This window comes from Nipponia nippon, unplaced genomic scaffold (genome assembly GCF_047370975.1).
Source record: "Nipponia nippon isolate SJK-2023a ecotype South Korea unplaced genomic scaffold, ASM4737097v1 scaffold_2, whole genome shotgun sequence".
NCBI lineage: Eukaryota > Metazoa > Chordata > Aves > Pelecaniformes > Threskiornithidae > Nipponia > Nipponia nippon.
The window spans coordinates 8,727,589-8,746,423 of record NW_028262336.1 but is presented as its reverse complement, the minus strand read 5'-3'; the positions used below and the strand labels follow the sequence as shown (position 1 = coordinate 8,746,423).

The 18,835-nt window shown below is 36.2% G+C and overlaps 1 protein-coding gene across 5 annotated transcripts in view; it reads right to left on the bottom strand.

Moving 5' to 3' along the window:
• TBC1D23 (TBC1 domain family member 23) overlaps positions 1-18,835 on the bottom strand; it is a 37,131-nt gene that overhangs the window by 1,418 nt on the left and 16,878 nt on the right. For 2 of the 5 annotated variants that reach the window (XM_009466699.2, XM_087757116.1), the window contains 14 exons: positions 18,307-18,431; positions 18,150-18,193; positions 17,126-17,229; positions 16,213-16,335; positions 15,077-15,169; positions 12,330-12,500; positions 12,068-12,110; positions 11,234-11,343; positions 10,418-10,560; positions 9,182-9,226; positions 6,054-6,142; positions 3,091-3,226; positions 1,715-1,909; positions 164-496 (listed from right to left, as the gene is read on the bottom strand). In XM_009466699.2, the coding sequence (XP_009464974.1) occupies positions 415-496; positions 1,715-1,909; positions 3,091-3,226; positions 6,054-6,142; positions 9,182-9,226; positions 10,418-10,560; positions 11,234-11,343; positions 12,068-12,110; positions 12,330-12,500; positions 15,077-15,169; positions 16,213-16,335; positions 17,126-17,229; positions 18,150-18,193; positions 18,307-18,431 (1,503 nt within the window). In that variant the 3' untranslated portion in view covers positions 164-414. Of the gene's footprint in view, positions 1-163; positions 497-1,714; positions 1,910-3,090; positions 3,227-6,053; positions 6,143-9,181; positions 9,227-10,417; positions 10,561-11,233; positions 11,344-12,067; positions 12,111-12,329; positions 12,501-15,076; positions 15,170-16,212; positions 16,336-17,125; positions 17,230-18,149; positions 18,194-18,306; positions 18,432-18,835 lie in introns of those variants that run through there. The other 3 variants (XM_009466700.2, XM_087757117.1, XR_015704663.1) reach the window with 2 other exon arrangements.

Sequence of the window (18,835 nt, the reverse complement as noted above, 5' to 3'; positions counted from 1 at the left end):
CGGAGACATTTTACTTTCAAGGGACGGTAATTTAAAAACCATTCCGTTTTCAACTGCTGCTCCGTATCTGGCAGTGCTTCATTCCTTTAACACACTTAATGCGAACCCAGCTGCATCTTCTCTTGAAAGATGCAGATCACTCACATTAAGGTTGTATTAAAAATAAAACAAACTGACCTTTATAATAAACATTTCTTCAAAACAAAACAAAAAAATAATTAAAAAAATTAAAAATCCTGTTCAGAAATCGATAATAATTTACCCTATCTTAAGCCTGCTACTCAGGCACTCCCATCAGCAAACAGAAAAATTCTCTTAAGTTAGTATTCAGTTGGGAAACAGTCATCTTGTGTCCACATACAGTATCTTGGTTGCTTCTTCTTTATAAACTGTTCTCTACAAAGTCTTTAGTTATTAACTCTCCAAGGCATCCAATACTTTCATGATCTGTTGTTTTATGGCTTTGGTAGCATCACCTGCATTTGGAATCAAATACCTTAAAAAAAGATTAGAAAAAGGCATCATTAACTCACTTTAAAATTTTTGAGTATCAATTCCATAACTCTTGTTTTGATTTCTTCCTCTGACACAAACTAGGAGGAAGGAGGGGAATATATTAAAATGAGAAACTACTGAGAAATTAGCATTTATTTCCTGTTTATACGATTAAACACTTTCCATTTGTGAACTTAGAACTGTTGAGGAGTACTTCACAGGCCATCCTGGAAAGATAAGTTCTTCATTAATTGACAATGGTATACATCAGGCAGTTCAAGATCTCTCCAGATAGCACTGTCCAACTGAAGCACAGCAGTCCTCGTTTTTGCTTTTGTTTGCTTGTTTGTTTGTTTTTAAAATTCCTACAGATAGCTCTAGATCATTTATTTACGATCCCTTCTCTCTGGATTTGCTCCAGTCAACAAGGTGGTGATGAAGTAATTCAACAAGCAGCAAAGTTCCCTGCAACTTTTTCGTTTCTCTTTGTCTAACCTACTACCAAACGAATTTCATTCTAAGCAGCCAACAGGCATAGAACAACTTCCCTGATTAGCTAGAAAACTCATCTCCCACTTCTTGTGAAAACAGAGCACCCACTGCACACAGTTCTCCCCAAGGAAGAGGACAAGAAAATGTCCAAGTGATGTCAGCAACTTTGTTAAAACAGTGCCAAGAAACAACAGGCTACACCAGCCCAATATACTCATCCCTCTGACTTCCCCCCAGTCTTAAGCATGCAAACGCTGAGCATGGCAATACCTAACGTTCCGGAACCAGGTTTCAGGGGTTCAGAGTTTTGAGGTTAGGCTTCTGGGCTCCTTGTACAATACACAGGAAGAGTCAGATGTCCAAAAAAGATACCACAGAAGAAAGGCCACTCTCTTAAATCTCACTCTTCACGAATCCATACTTTAGGCTGCAGATAGCGCTCTACTTCATTTTCATTTAAGACATATTACAAAAAGAAAACACTTGCACATATCCCATCCCCCAAAACTGTCATTGCAGACCATGGAGTTCCTCTCTGCTGCGTCTTGTAAACTCTCCTCATTCTGCTGGCAGATCTTTTTTCTAGTTCACATCTGAATTATCTATTCCTAAATAAAAACTGTTACTTTTGAACTCAATTCTGTGAATTACAGCATGCCCCTGATTTCCAGTTGACAGCATTCTGTATATCATTACTACTTACATCTCTGCTACTGAGATAGCTTACCTTTCAACTGCCAAAATTTCTATGCCTGAAGTATTGCTATTTCCATATTTAAAGGTGATCAGTTCCGGATGTTTCTTCTTGGATGTGATTTTGACTACAGAGTTGAGTGCCTGTCGAGACTGTATGTAAGCCAGTCCCTTTCGCGATGGAATCTCTCTCAAACAGTACATATGAGTTGCTGTTACTAGGAGATGACTTGAAGGAAAAGAAAAATACAAATTATATTTGCTAATGAACTAAATATCAGCTATTTAGAAAGCTCAATTCAACAAACAAGCTACACGGAGAAAACTAGATAAAACAGCTCCCAAATCTAAGAAAGAGTTTTAATACTTTTAAAATCTGTAATTTAGAAAGGTCTACAAAATACTTCAGCTTTTCCTGGAGTACTCTATCATAGCCATTTTTGAAAATAAGCATGGCACCCCCAACAGCATACAAAACCAGAGTAGTTAACATCACCTCAACACAACAGCCATGAGTGCTATCAACAAAGATCAGAAGCACCAGTAACGTGTCAGGTCACACACAGAGCAGGGAAAATGCCACCAGCCTCTCTCTTTCATCCTTCAATCATACCCCAACCCCATTCCTCCATCTACAGAATGGCAACTCTACATGTGGAGCACCCGACGTAAGTTAGAAGGACGTGCTGGCACTCTGTGATTGTCAACCACTGGACAAGGACTAATGTGGAGACGCTGACCTGCCAGCTCAGTTCAAGACCCACTTTTGCGTTCTTCATGGAAGGAATGCATGTTCAGCTAGTGGTGGGAACACACTAGTTGAGTTCCAACTCAGTTTGAGAAATCATACTATGGCAGATTACCAATCATACGCCATATAAAATAAATCTAATTGGAAAATAAAATTAAAAGACAAGAACAGACCATGATGCAAGAAAAAACCCATCACAGTTTTCTGTTATCCTGATTCAACAGGATTTCTGCTCTTTGGGGAAGCCAAAATACAGTAAACATCATGTTCTGCTCTTGCAGGATTAACAAGGTCACTGAATCTTAGGGGCAAGATGGGTGCATAGTACCAGTCACAGAGACAAGTAGACAAGAAAAGCCAGAGCCACAGGTACTTGGGTCTACCTGGTCTTGAAAAATAAGCCTATGCATACTGAGAATATTTTTCTTACTATCTTGTTTTGCAAAGCAAAACTTCATACTAGGTTTTGTACATAACTACCATTCTATTACACTGCAAATATAAGAATGCAAATATAGTGGTAACGTTTTGTTTTAGGTTGTTTCGCACCTTCATTTCCTACTTTAATAGCAAGAATAACTTAATTGCCCAATATTTTTTTTTTTTAAAATGTGTACCAAGACAGACATTTTCATTAAGCTTAGGACTAATTCCAGTACCTGGGAAACATATGTCCATTTTCTTTTACTTCGTTACAGGGGAAGTTATACTTCACATCAGGTTTATTTATCCATGTTTGGATGTTGACGACCTCTTTTCGATCATCATCTGACATTGAGGAGCTATCAATTTCATCTATTTTGAAGGGAGGGGGTAAAAAAATAAAAAAAAGAAACGAGAAGATTTTCACACACCATCAGACAACTTTTCGACTCACTTAAACCCATAGTAGCTACACTGGTTCAAACCAAGGTCCACCTAGCCCCCAAGAGTGTCCATAAACAATTGTTCAGAGGGAAGAAAGCATAAGGCATGTATATCTGATGTTCCTCTTTTAATTCTCTCTCAGCAGACAACTATTTTCAGCTCAGAGGATTTCTTAGGCTGGTCTGATTTGTTCATTCAGTAAAGTTTAACAGATCTCTCTTACATGGACTTGTCCAGACTTTCCTTGCAGCCATGTAAACTTTTTGCATCTACACCACCAATAAATTTGGCAAGGAGTACAAAAACCATGTCAACTATGTTCCAGGAAAGATTCCTCTTGTGGCTTCTCATTTCTTGTACAAGAAGAAATAAACATCTGTTGATCCCTGTCCAGGCCAGGCATTATTTTTGTGGGCCACTTTTCCTCCCTTAAATTGCCTGTTTCACATAACAGAAGTTCTAATATTCAGTTATGCCTGTTATGAAAGCCATCTCGCACCTTTTCTCACCCTTTTTATCCCTCTCTGAACCTTCTGTTCAAACATATTGTTTCTGAGGTAGAGGATCAAGACACACAATATCCAATGTGTGGGTGAACCATAGGTTTAATACAGTGACATAATGACCTCTGTTTTATTCTCTGTTCCTTTCCTTATAATTCCTAGCATTTGATTTGCTTTTCTGACTGCTAATGAGCACTTACTTATTATAAACCTGCTGCTCCTGGACACAGCCAAATCAGTCTACCATTTTGTATCTGAAACTAGAACCGTTTTTTTTTTCATGTCTTTCTCACCTCACATTAATTCATACTGAGTTTCATGTGACATTTTATTGCCCAGTCACTCAGACTAGGAAAAGATTCCTTCAATTCTTCAGTCTGTCCTTGCTACCTTGAATAACCTTGGGTCACTAGCAAAAATTGTCGTCTTCGGCTTCACCTCCTTTTCTAAGGACATCCAAGAGATTTTCAGCACAGACCTCTGTGAAACACTCGAAACTCCTGCAAGTGTTATCACTTAGTTGCAAAATATTGGTTTTATGTCCAAATATGGTGATTATGTTTACATAGTAATTTTGGTGCTACAATAGAAGAACTTAAGCAATCTAGTTATCTAAAACAATGAACTACATTAAATCCATAGAAATTACTCCCAGAATAACTTAGAAGGATACCTCTTTAAAATGTCTTTTTCAAAGCCAGTTTTCTACACTTTGTTAAACTATTTATTTCAAAGCAATTCAGAACTATAGCCACATTTTTGAAAAGGTTTTCACTGAAAAAATACATTGTGCAATTAAAAGGAATGGAACAAAATCCATCCTCATTTCACAGAATCACAAAATGGTTGAGATGGAAAGGACCTCTGGAGGTCATCTGGCCCAACTCTCCTACTCAAGCAGGGTCACCTAGAGCAGGTTGCAATTATTATAGCTGATTGCAATTATTTACCACAAAACCCCCACTAAAACGTCACAAAAACAATTATACAGAAACAGGTTCACTTTTTGCATTCTTCTGTACCAAAATAACATATATTTCACTTCCTATGTCTTGGCTTCGCTTATTCAAATCAGTGCTGTGATTCTGCTTACTTAGTAAGTCTAACAGTGCTTTCAAAAGCAGCAAATCTAAACAGAAATTAGCAAACAACCATTACTGAAAGTATGGTCTAGACAATTTGCCTTTGAGGACCTGGTTTTCTGAAACCACACAGACTTTGCCAAACACTATTATGGATGCTCAAAGAACTATGCAAACTTAATTACATGGCATTTGGAGAAGTATCTTGTTAGTGTTAAAGCTTCTGCCTGATAGTTTCATTTTGCTCCTTCCCAATTCTTATAGCAGACAAACAACGATCAACTGTTTGTCACCAAGCTTTTTTAAACAATTCTAGATCCTATGAATCTCCTTCATTAATCTTCCTAAATTGCTTTTTTTCCAGGTCAAAGATTCTTAGTCTAGTTGCGTTTCTCGCAGAGAAGCTGAGTATGCCTTTTGATCACAGAACAGTTACTTGTGAGATGCTGACGGTTGGGAGTGAGCTCATACTACCAGAACAAAACCAGGACAGCAGTAGGTCTGCACCATTCTAGCATTAGCACTAGTCTCAAAACCAAAACCTTTGTGAAAAGTCTGGTGTTCCAGTTTTGTCTGTAGATTAGATTTTCAACTAGATAAAAAAAGTAAAGAAAAATTGCACGTTTTTTCTATAGCATTCTGCAGGCACATAAAGAGATGAATCAATTATAAATAGATTCAATGCAATCTTAGGTCTAGCTCCAACTATATTTTCAGAAATTCAGATCGTTATACTAACTGCCAATACTAGAGATTCAACCTGAGATCTATCAGCTAAACTAGGTCCTTTACATTTTGCTTGCTGTTGTGAGTAAGAAAGGTACAATTGCAGGTTTACACGTACAAGACCAGTGTAGAAAACCAGATCTTTACTACAGAAATAACAAGTGAACACAATGATCCACTAAATCAATCTATTTCCATTTCTTCCTGTTGGCTATTTGGTGCCTACCACAAAATCTTTTTAATTTAGTCTGCCACTACGTATTTGAAGAGGGTGTTTGTTTCTTGATTGGTCCTAGGCACCACCACAACAAACACGATCAATGATAATCGTTAGAAAAACATCACATTGTCAGACAGAGATGTAAGATACACTCTTATGATTTAGCCAAACTTAACAATTTTGTCTAAATAAGCTAATCTAGGTAGGAGGAAAATCTACTGTACCAGTATCGTATTCTTCTTCATCTCCGATGCTGAATACTGGTTTCACACCACGGTAGGGTTTTCCCACTCTGTCACTGCTGCTGACATGTCTGTTGGCAATGAAAAGGGCAGAAGAAGACATGGGATGGGAGAAGAAAAGTAACTTTCAAACTGATGGTATGATTCCTACAATAACATACTAGAAAAATATAAACACAACTGTGCAACTGGGAAAGACAAGAGAATTTCATGAAGCTGCCTGCAAGGAAGCTGTGAGTGACCCATCGAGCAATTTGGTTAGTGAAAGGATGTATTTCACAGTTACTTGGCAAGGCTGACTGTTGTAACAAAGTGAAAAGAAAAGTGAAAAGTCACCTTCTCAAATGGCAAAATACATTAGAGACCTGAAAAGTGACACCATGCTATAAAGTTTCTAGCATGAAACTGAAATATTTCTGGACAGTCAGCGCAGCTTTACAAGGATGCCAAATTGGGAAGGAGGACAAAAATGAAGACTATTAACTAACATACCTGGAAGCTCATTTTTCTGGTTAATTCCTCAAAAAATAACAAAATACCTTAAGCATTTCAAAGTGGGGTTATTATAAACCATCCACTTTAGTGTGAACTCTGACTTCAGCATGAGCCCAGTCCTGAAATCTTTGGTCAAGCAATTCCTACCACTAAAATCCCAGCATCACTGGGATTTCTGCACAGATATTGACCTCAAAAAATCACATTTAAATCTGTTTTTACAGATCATATTAAATGACACAAACACACACAACTGAGGCTTATTTGACAGTAACATTTGCAAATCCTGAGATATTTCAAAGCTCCAGCTCAGAGTGCTGTCATTACACGGTTACAGCTGTCATGTTAAAAGTTCTGGCCCTCAATTACTGAGAATACCTGGAAAATATGAGAAAACCTAAAGGTTCAGAAAGCCACTGAACAGGCAATTGCTGAAAAAAAATAAACAGTTCATGATTTTAGCCTTTAGAACTGGCAACAAGTACTTAAAAAAAACCCACAAAACCAAAACACACCTGTCCCTTTCCCCCATTTCAATTTCTGTAACCTCCCTCCCCATAATGTGCATTCATATTTCCTATAAGCCCTGGTTCCTGTTTTAAGTATATTCACAAACTCCAGTTTACATGCTACTGTAGAACCAAGTTGGAGAGGCAACCTCTTTAGTAATTTATAAATGAATGCTAGTACTTATGTATACCTGAAAGCATATTTGAAAGTTAAAAAAGAAACCTACATTTTCTATGGCTAAAATTTACTGATGTAGACAAAACAAGGAAATGTTTAACAGAAAAAAAAAGAAATGCATTCTACAGTGAAACAAAAAATAAACATACAAAAACATGCTCGTTAGTGTTTAAGACAATAAGCATCAATGACACTGACAATTCAAGAGGGCAGTGCTTCTATAAGGAGACTTGTAAATATGCTTTAGTAATACATAACCAATTGAGTAAGAAGCAGCACATTTAAATAGTGTCAAACTGAATTACACAGGGAGAATTTAAGAGAAGATCTCATTGGTGTTTATAGATCAAAGTTAGTCAAGACAAGAGAAAGTAAAAAGCTACTTTATAAAAACCTGGTAATGTCTTAAACTAGAAATGGATGTCCTTTAACCTGTTTGCATGGAAGGCCATCATTACATTGTTACAAACCGAACGCAATTCTTTTTAGTGGCAAACCTGCAAAATGAAATATATTGGTGATAAACACAAAGTGGATCTAATTGAATGGATGGGAAAAGAATGCCATTCCAGGTTTTCAAGAGCTGCAACTTTAAGAGAATAGTCTAGTGATCCATAGTGTGAGCAAATTTATTATTGCATCTTCCCAATAAAAGAAGATAAGCAATATGAGTGAAAGGAGCAAGTAAAATAACCGAAGTATAATCTCAATATATCAAAAATTCTTGGTTACAAATACAGATTCAAGTGTCTAAGTGTCTTTCAGTTATCGAACAGTCACCAACTGTTTTAAGTTGGAATTTTAACACTTTTGTACCATATTCTAAAAACTGATCAACAAAACATGGGGAGAAATCCCCATGATCTTTAGGATTTCTAAATTAACAAAATATATTATGTGCTATTGGGATATCCCCACTTTTCTTTTCTTTTTTTTTTTTTTTTTTAAAAGAATACCAGTTAACATTACTATTGGTTTTGCTCACACAACACCATTCTGTGATGCTTATGGGTAAAGCCTATCTCAAAGTATGTGCAAACTACTTGAAAGAAGAATTGGTCCAAAAATCCTCAAAAACCCAAAGAGCGTTTTAAACCTTCATTAATTCTTCCAGCACCAATCTTCATGCTTTTCAGTCTATGAGGGTCAAAAGGTATAACACAGAGTTCCTAAAGTATAACCAAAGTTCCAAAGTCATTACGCATGAGCTGTCCTTCATTTATCACAAGTAATTTTATATAATCTCAATTCACAATTTTTATTTCTTAAATAATTATAAGGCAATAAATCTGAGACAAATGCGAAGAGACTCCAGATTTGTGTGAAACACAGTAGTTATGTGAACAAGATATTTACTTACTAACTCAGCATTTTTCTTTTCCCAGTAATGAGCATCTCTGTTTCTATCAGCATATTCTATCACCATGTGATGAGAAGCATAAAAATTCCAGATTTCCAGACAGAATTTCTGTATGGGTTCCCTGTTATATCTAAGCTCTGATGATGCTTTATGAACAGTTTATAACAAGTCCTTTTCATAGTTGTAGTCTCTCTTGTTAAAACCTTAAGTCATAACTTGTTCAGTAATGGCTCCTGGTGTCTTTCACTAGTACAAGTCACTAATAAAATGTATATAGGAAATGACAAGTAGAAAAAAAAAGTCCATAAAAAGCAATAGCAAGGAAGAGAACAGAAATAACGAAGCAGAAACTAAGGGAAGAAAGCACTGCCAATACATTCTTTTTCTTCCTCTAGTCCCCTGACCAGTACTTGTAAAAACCAATAGCTTTAATATATTCAAAAAACCTAAATGAATATAAAAACATGCGAGCAACTTTGTCAGTGTAACCAATGCTTACAAATATTGCGATGCCATGCCAAATACGACAAAGGTGGTTTTAGTCAGACTGCTTAATTATCAAGCTTACCGCTCCAGGCTTGCTCTGTCTGGCCAGGGAATATTGAAAGGTATTCTACAGTACAGTGGGGCAGAGGACAGAACAAAGAATTAAAAAAAAAAAAAAAAAAAAAGTATAAAGGAAAAATCTAGATAAATAATTGAAATGCTCTATATTGGTAATGTATCTTCAAGGAGGATGCTTATAAATAAAAGCAATGCTTCATGACAGCTAGCCACAAGGTAGAGAAATATTTGTAAAAATTCTACTAAAAGACGCATTTTTCATGCTATGTATGGCTTACATTTAAGCCTTACTTGAATTCTTCACACAACAAAAGCTACTACCAAGTGCTATTTAAGAATTTTTTGCCTCTAACTGTGAAACAATAATTTTAAAAAAATAATTTTCCAACCCAAAAAGAAGCAACAATCTGTACCTTTTGATTAGGTACAAGACTACTAAAAACTACTGTTTGTTTGGCACGTATTTTAAATCCTGCTATCAAACAAACACTAGCTCTGTAAGATTCTTGAATACCAATGTCTTAGCAACATATAACTCCAAAGGCTGCATTTTGAAGAACTCTGAAATAGGATATTCAATTGAAGCTTTCATAGATGAAAGCTGTTATTCTTGTATCTAGTTAAGGTAAGTATTTAGAATGAAGACTTCCAACTTTGAAAGTGTCTTTTAATATGTTTGCACATTCTCATTCCCAGCTCTACTTGAAGATACAAAAAATGAACAAGAGTGGATTCTGGGTTTGAAAAGCAGCTTTACATCAGGACTTGAAAAATCAAGATCTTCAAAAAAGTTAACCTCAACGTGACAAGATGGGGCAGCAAAAAAAACAAAACAGAACAAAACCAACCAACCAAAAAAACCTATCCAGAATCTGTCATTCACCCATTCCATTAGAGTTAGGATGGGGAGGAACTGAAATAAAAGTGAAATCATTCTTGACTTCTAGACTGAATACAAACCCAACACATTATATGAAGTCAAACTAACCATGCAGTGACAAATTCTAGATAAACATTCCAGAGAAAAGGCTGCTCACACTAGCCTTGCAATAGTAAGGCAGCACAGTAGGCTTACTGTGTCATGATACAATTGCGAGGAGGGTAGGGGTAGTTAATCTAAAAGTTGAAACTGGAAGATAACTGTTTTCCTAATTAGCACAGTCTTCACATTTACAAATAGCCATCTGAAATGGGAAGTCATTTGTCACTGCTAACTCACAGTGAGATATAAATGACGTACCTGTCCACTGGAGTAGATGTATTTTCAATAAAACTAATAACTTTTTCTTTCACATTCACAGATTTAGTCTTCAAAGCAACCGTCATTTTATTCACCAGGGACTTTACTCCTTTTCCATCACTTGAACCATTAGGAGAATCACCCTGTAAAAATAACTCCTCTCAGGATTAATCATATAAAAACAACGTTATTTCATCTCTAGTTTGTTAAGAAAGGAAACAGACTACAAAACAGTAATCATCTACTTTTTGGTACTCAGTAGAACACTAATTACCGCATTAAGTATTCTTTTAGAGTTCTGTCAAATGACACCAATGATATGTGTCTGAGGGAAAAATGATCCAATAAAGCAAGCTTAACAAACCTTACTACTGAGCACTCTGCTATGAAAATCTAGAGAGGAAGGAATTCTATTAATGATAAATTGTATCCAAATTAAAAGCCAAATTCTACGTACACCATATCAGCTGTAGAAAAGAGACAATTTTGAGCTTTCCCATGAAACTGTATGTCAGTTTTATAGTAATTTATTCCTAGAGTGAAGAAGAGCAAGGAAAAGAACTGTCCATTACATATATTCTGCTGAAGAATGACTACAGCAAGTAGAGCTTTACAAGCTCTTCCTCTCAAAAGGATAAAAATGTTTAGGTCACCCCCACTAGAAAGTGAATACAGTTTGAAATTAAACATACAACTGAAAACAACCATGCCTTGCAGTAATGTATTTTACAGAAGAGAATGAGGAATACGAAGAAAAAATTCAGTACACCTGGGGCTCCCATCCCACTATACCACTTGAGCTTAAAATTCACTTACATCAACAGAGGAGTTTATGCTACTTCTTGAGCCTGAGGTACTAGCAATCCAGTGGCCATATCCATTTTCTGGGCCTTCCACATTGATATCTGCTAAGTGCTGCTGGAGGGCTGTTAAAAGGCCATTAAAAAACATTCAGAACTACACTGGAATTAGTCTGTTGATGAGAATACTGTATATCCAAGACTAATCAGTAACAATTTTTACTCCATGTGATTTAATAAAACATATAAATTCAGATACCGCTATATCATCCCTGTCTTTTCTTTCACTAGTACAAAGGTATTAGGATAACCTTTATTTTAGTAAAGAAAACAGTTAAAATACAGCAGCAACTAAAACTAAATCACTGCTTTGATCCTAAAGATAGCTGTTATGACACCGCACATATTGACGAGTAATGTTTCTATAATCATATTGTAGCACAGAACTCTCCACTGCTGTAGAGCCTGATTTATGTTGCTGGAATCAACTGCAGAATTACGAACTGATGATTTCAGAAAACACAACAACAATTAATAGTAATTATGAAGTAGCATCTTCATACAGATCTGCAATCTACAGAGGCTAAACATCAAGAATGAGAAGTTATAAGAAAGAGGGAATTTCCCCACTTACTGTATTAATTTTTCACCATTTAGGAATGTGGGTAAGCCATAACAGTTAACCACAAATTTGCAAGTGGACAGTGTTGACTTACACAAAACAAAAACCTGACAAATAAGACCTATTTGCTATTCATTTAGCAGATTTCTAGCCAAAGCCTAATAAAAATATCAACAGTGTTAAGGTATCAAGTTTTCTCAAGCCAAAGCTCATTATTAATAAGCTTACCCATAAATCCTCCTTTGGCAATGCTTACATACTCCTTATTTTTCTGCAACAGAAAAGACATTTTTGGTTGAAACAAAAACATGTGGAATGACTTTTGCAAGCATGGTAATGAAACATGGGTTAGTGTCATAAAAACTGTAAACTTGAGTAATGTGAAAAACAGTTAAGACTTTAAGGGGAAAATATTTTGCCATTTAGTATCAACGATATGTGCAGACACACTTTATTTCAGCTATTAAAATCAACAGCAATTTAGCTGTACCTGTAAGAAGTGTGCTAGCACCATGTTCATGTACATATCTTCTTCTTCCCTGCCACTTCCCATGAAGCAGAGATGTTCCCCACCAGCTATGGAGCCAGACTCAATAGACTGTTTTTGTGCTTCTAGTAGGGATTTTACAGACTGTGCAAATTCTGATGGGTTTTGAAGCATCTGTGGAAGGAACAAACGAAAAGTGCTGTTTGACACCAACACACTGTAACACAACTTATGAAAAGATGCAAACTTTGAAAATGGTTATAATTTGTTGAGCACAAACAAGGCAACACCAGCACCGTATAGGACACACGCACACAAAAAAGACAGCCAGACCGAGACCTCATGTTACATAAAGAACACCGATAATAGTCTTTTTCTTCCTCACTCCACCTTGTTCTCCCCAGGAAAGAAATGCAGCTAACATCTGTTAGCTTATTTTTGCAGACACCAAATAATAGTGGAAAAAGTCTTTGCAACATTCATGTTGCATTAAGTTGGCAATATGTCAGAGGGACTGATTTCCATATTTAAATACGCTTGAGCACAACACGTTCAAACTTTGCAGTTTTGAAACCCTTTAAAATACCCAGAATTTCTAGGTGCCAGTAAGGTCCTCCTCTTGTCTCCCTGCTAAGCTTCTTCTCATTTACTTATCGAGATTTGGGAAAAAAAAATTACAGTCAGGAGTACAAGGAGATACCTGGCATTCTTAGTGCTCTCAAAAAGTTAAGGCTGTGGTCTCCTGAAGGCCTATTATGCATGCAAAACTAGTGAGTTGCTATATGAAAGAGATGGAGGAACAAAGACTTTCTAAATACAGTTGAAATTTTAACCTGCTCTAGCGGGGAAGTCACTTATTTAAATTAATAAGGCAATATTGACCTGTAATTGGATTTCGGGGGGGAGGAATTCTCATTATCTAGCCTTTACACTGGATTAAATGATGAAGAACAAAGTACCAAGTACACAACCTAGCCATCAGTAAGTCAACCCGAATTTTTACTGGGGTTTTCCCAGAGCCAAATGCTTTATTACATAGGTGCTCAATCTCACTACTTCTTCTATCTAAGAATACCTATAAATGAGATGGATTCCAAAGTGCTTTCCCCATTGCCTCCCCTTAAAGTAAACTGTGTGTACTTTGCACATACAAGCGTATGAAACGCACTGAAGTTCCATTAATGGCTTTTCATCTCAAAGATTATTCCCTACGGTTTTCCTGGCATTAAACTTCTAAAAACAGAAGTGAACCTGGTGACATTCATCCAGCATGGTTCATGAAGGACCCTAACCATACCAGCTGATACACACTGCAGAAGTTAATTCCCATATGTAAATTAAATACATCCGAACTAATCACATCTAATTTAAGAACTGTCTTCGTGGACTTCTTTTTCATATATTACTAGGTTTTTAAACTATTTAATAACTTATAATGCTTCTACTTTATTGAATATGATGTTCAATTAAGGCTAACAGAAGGACACCCACATACCATGGGGAAAGTTTTTTCCTAAATAATTTTTTACCTAGGTTAAAACTCAGAACACTATCATACAATCATAGAATCATTTAGGTTGGAAAAGGCCCTTAAGATCATCGAGTCCAACTGTAAACCTAACACTGCCAACTCTCCACCACTAAGCCAGCTCCTTAAGTGCCACGTCTACCCATCTTTTAAATACCTCCAGGGATGGGGACTCAACCACTTCCCTGGGCAGCCTGTTCCAGTGCCTGACTGCCCTTTTGGTGAAGAAATTTTTCCTAATACCCAACCTAAACCTCCCCTGGCACAACTTGAGGCTGTTTCCTCTTGTCCTATTGCTTGTTATTTGGGAGAAGAGACCGACCCCCACCTCGCTACAGCCTCCTTTCAGGTAGTTGTAGAGAGTGATGAGGTCTGCCCTCAGCCTCCTTTTCTCTCCTGTACAATTATATTTGTGCAAATAATACTGAATAATACATAATTTTAATTAGAGAGGTAAAGATAATAGATGCAGGACTGAGCTTCTTGACTAAGAAAGGTAAAAAAGCCTTTTATGGGATATATACATAGAAATCATTCCATGCAACATCCATAGACTGCTTGAAGTGAAATAGTAGAGGGTTAATCTAGAAGTGGAGAATACACTGTAAGCCATCTGAAGCATAAGTGATTTGAGGAAAAAAGAACAGAGAAAAATATGATTGAATGTTCAGTTAGGAATTCATAATGAAATGGAAACTAAAGCAAAATCTTTAATGAAGTAATTAGTCCGTAGTACATCTCAGTCCCAAAATTCATGCACTTGCTCTCTCATATTGTACTGCAAAAATTTTAAAGGAGCAACCAAATCCTTTTCAAGACATATGCTCCTTACAAGCAGGCTGTAGTAAGACTGGCTGGGGAAAAAAAAAGAATGCTACTTGTTAAAATTAATGACACATTTCATTAGAAATTATGATGCTAAAATGAGATTTTTCCTCCAAGCAATATCTAGTCTTTAGCCTAGTTTCCAGTTCTAAGCAAAGAACAGGAAGTCTGGAATCCCAAATTCTAATGTCATTAAGGACTAAAACGGTAAAATGATGGTTGCATCAATCTCCTTTAGAGAAGCTGACTTTTGAAATCTCATCACATAGCTAGACACTGCAGTCCACAGACTAGAGTCTAAACTCAGGATAATTTACTTTTCAAGGCAGACGTTTCTCTCTCCTTCTATTTAACTTAGGATTCAAAAAATCAGTAAAGAAAAAAAAAGCATACGAACCAAATCAGAGTCTAAATGAAATGCTGTTGATAAATGCCCAGCATTGTATTGCTCTGCAGGACGACAATCCACTACAAAGAATCTTACTCCTTCCTGAAAGAGAAAGATTTTCCCTGTTACAAAATTTTAAAAACTTGTAATTATCGATAGGAAAGTACATTATTCAATTATATTTTAATACTAATTCCAATACTACAGGAACCCCTCAAAGGGGCTAACAGCTATCGGAAAAATCTTATTTCATTTGATTAATCTGAACTTCTACAGTTACCAGGCCACCAACAGTATTCTAGTAGTGATTTTCCATTAATACATCAGCTTGTGCATTGGAAAGGATCACCCAAGTGCAATAGACACAGTGTAATTATTTCACCTCTACTGAGAAGAAATACAGTGTGTATGAGAGCACACATAAACAAGACTTCAGAAGGGACAACTCCCAAGTCCCAATCCAACAGTCCATTACTACTCAGCACAGCACATAAGGATCGCTTTGTATCACACTGACCTAAACACGATATGAACAGATACTTAACTTGGACTGGGGGGGGGGGGGAAGTATGCATTATGATACTGGGGCCTGGAAACTGCTACAAAAAGCAGTACTCGATAAGAAACATTGTAATCTAGCTACACTACTATGGGTGTATTGGTCTTAGATGCAGGGACTTCACTTAGAGTATTTAAGTATGTCTGCAATTTACTACTACAGAAATAGCTTGAATCAATTTTTTTGTTCGTTTGTTTAAACCTTTCATTGACGAAGGACAGATATTTCCCAATGGCATTCTCCTCAAAGGTACTGAGTACTGGGTTTTAAATTTTCCTCTACAATAGCTACTTTTGGAAAGAAATTAAAATTAGTGAGATATTACTTTAAGCTCCCACTCCTCAGATTCAAATCAGCTGTATTAAGCTTCCCTGTGCTACAGCTCTAGTTGCTACAGCACAAATGCATTGCAGTCAGCAGATCATTTACAAGGGAGACAACTTCAAGACAAGAATACTTTTTCCTAAAATAGCAAATATTTATCTGTGTTGTTAGCACTTAAAAATATTTGTGATACACAAATTAGTAAGTGATTCTTTTCCTTTTCTACAAAATTGGGGTGGGAAGAGTAATTCAGTATACTGACTCCCTGTTGCTGATTTGCTTGAAGAATCTCAGACACAGAAACTGCTAGACAGAGAGCCTGGCTCAAGTCTGTGTCATCATCTTTGAGGCCCAACAAGCTGCTGCCAAAAAGACTGTGGTTGTCCTAATGAGGCAAGAGGGGAGAAAAAAAAAAAAAAAGTTAATTGAAGCCATTGTCTTTAGATGTGAAGGCTTAAAGTAAACTATATCCACCATGTCACAAACATTAAGCCCGATACATGTGTATCTTGTCCACATAGTCATCAAATTTTTGACCAACTGAAATTCTTTCTGAAAATCATGGCAAGGCCTGAACTTCCATTACAAACACGCTTGCTCACCACTCTGACCATGCCAACGTGATGAAATACTTCTGGGTTTTGGTTGTTTCCCCCCCAAAAATCTCACATACCTGTCTACACACATCAGAGAAATTACATACAAGCCAAAGGCAATGACTATCAATTACTTTTATTTCATGAATTCACTGAAGTCAGGTATCTTGAGTAAGGAAGAACTGCAAGAACAGTGCAGGTGATGACAGCTTTATCTCTAGTAAGTGACTTTTTCCGGTTTGCTGTTGCAAATACAGCTAGGACTGCTGTGCAGTCTACTACAACACAATTGTGTCAGTATGGCATTTTTGCTTCATCAGTTCTTACAAGAACCCAGTTTGCAAAACAAGGTCATCAGTCATGAAGTGAGAATATTGCAGGGAACCTTCTGTCTAACATGTTTCACTTTATCTTCTTATCTTTTAAAGGTCCTAACAGTAAATACCACCAGAGTAACAACATGAAAAAATTGTTTAAAGAAAAAAAAAAAAAATCACAATGCAACATTCAAAGTTACTGTCAGCAGGAGCTTAAACAGTCACCAAAAAGAAGAGAATTTCAAAATTACTTAGTTATTACCTTCCTGAAAGAAGCTGGAGTTTTGCTACAGTAATATTGTGCCAAAGAGAAGAGATCTTCTATGTCCTCTAAATCAAGATTGGCTGGTGAAGTTTCTAAGAATTCTGAGATATACAAACAACACAAGCGCACCATTATTTCAGACGTAGAAAAGAAGCACTATACATCTTTTCACATCATAAAATAACTTATTTTTAATTTATTGATTAAACATGAATATTGAGTCACTCAAGGAAAGGGAAGATACAGAAAATACTCCTTATCCATAGGAAACCTATGCTATTTGCTAGAAGTTCAAATCTTCTACGTGAATTATTTTTTACCACACACTTACCTCTGTATATTTTTAGCTTTCAGTTGTAATACTAAGTCAGCTGCCTTTTCTAAAGAGCGCTGACCAAGAGAATCCTCTAAAATAGAGTACTTAATCAGTAGTACTACTATATGTCCAGGATGGTACAGGGTTGTAGTTCTGCAGTATATGGCAAAGACGCAAAATTCCAAGCACTCTCATTTTTAACTACTAGGAGATTATTAACTACACTGTATTATGCCATGTAAACAAAAAATACAAAGGCAGGTGAAACAGGCTCACAAGAAATTTAGTGTAATTTCTATAAAAACAGAAGAGGGTAAGACAAGAACCATGAATTAGGCTCAAATCAAGTGCATATGAAGATAATCTGGAAAATGCAATAAGTGAAGCAGATTTAAAGAAGGATTTGAAAGCTGCTGCTTTGGGCTTAGAAACATGGCGATTGTTTCAAGTACTCCAAACTGAAGTATAAAACTAGGTGTGGGAGTGCTAAAAGGACACACAAAAAAAGAATGTTAAGGACAGGGCAAATGTGATGCAGCAAAAGAATAGTAAGAAAGGAATTAGTGGGTAAGTGGATTTATTAATGAGACAATCACAGGGAAATAATTTAATGATTCAGTTCTTTAGTAATTAAAAATAATAATCAATGGAGACTATATTATATGGTAAATGTTTCATTAGCAGCTATATAAGAGAAGTACTTACTTATCATTTCTTCTTTATCTGATTCTTGTGCTAAGATAACGTCTCTGAAAACAGTAAAGTCATAGGCATAGATTAAGTCAGTAAAACCAAAATGAAACAGAAGTGGATTAAAACTGTGTCAGCAGGGAATGTCCCAAAGAATTAACTATACACTTACTTTGCATTGACAAGGATGATTAACATTAAGAAATAAATAAAGAATGGATCTGCTTGTTGTAGATATCCATCCCATATTGCCTGAGTGACTTCAGCTGAACAGTAATATGAGAAGAGGCTTCCAAGCTAAAAATTTGGAAAATAGCATGAGAAAAAGCAATAACCAGAAACAATCTTATCAGGATAACATTTTTAACAGATACAAGATATCTAAAAAAAATAAAAACGACAAAATTACATTAAAACATACATCTGCACCATGTATTGAAGGATGGTTCTACCCTCAAAAATAATTTTTATGGAAATAGTGCAGTACTGCAACAGATTATCTGTGAATAAATACGCCTAGTGTGAAGGCAAACTCAGCTGTACATTGTCAGCCTTGCAAATTCAACCAGAGATAACACAATCAGGCTGGAATACTATTTAGCTCATAGCCACTGCTAAATACCAATTATACCAACAAGACAATAATAAGAGAATATATTTACTCAACCAGCTGAACAAATAGGACTTTGAAAGGATTCTGT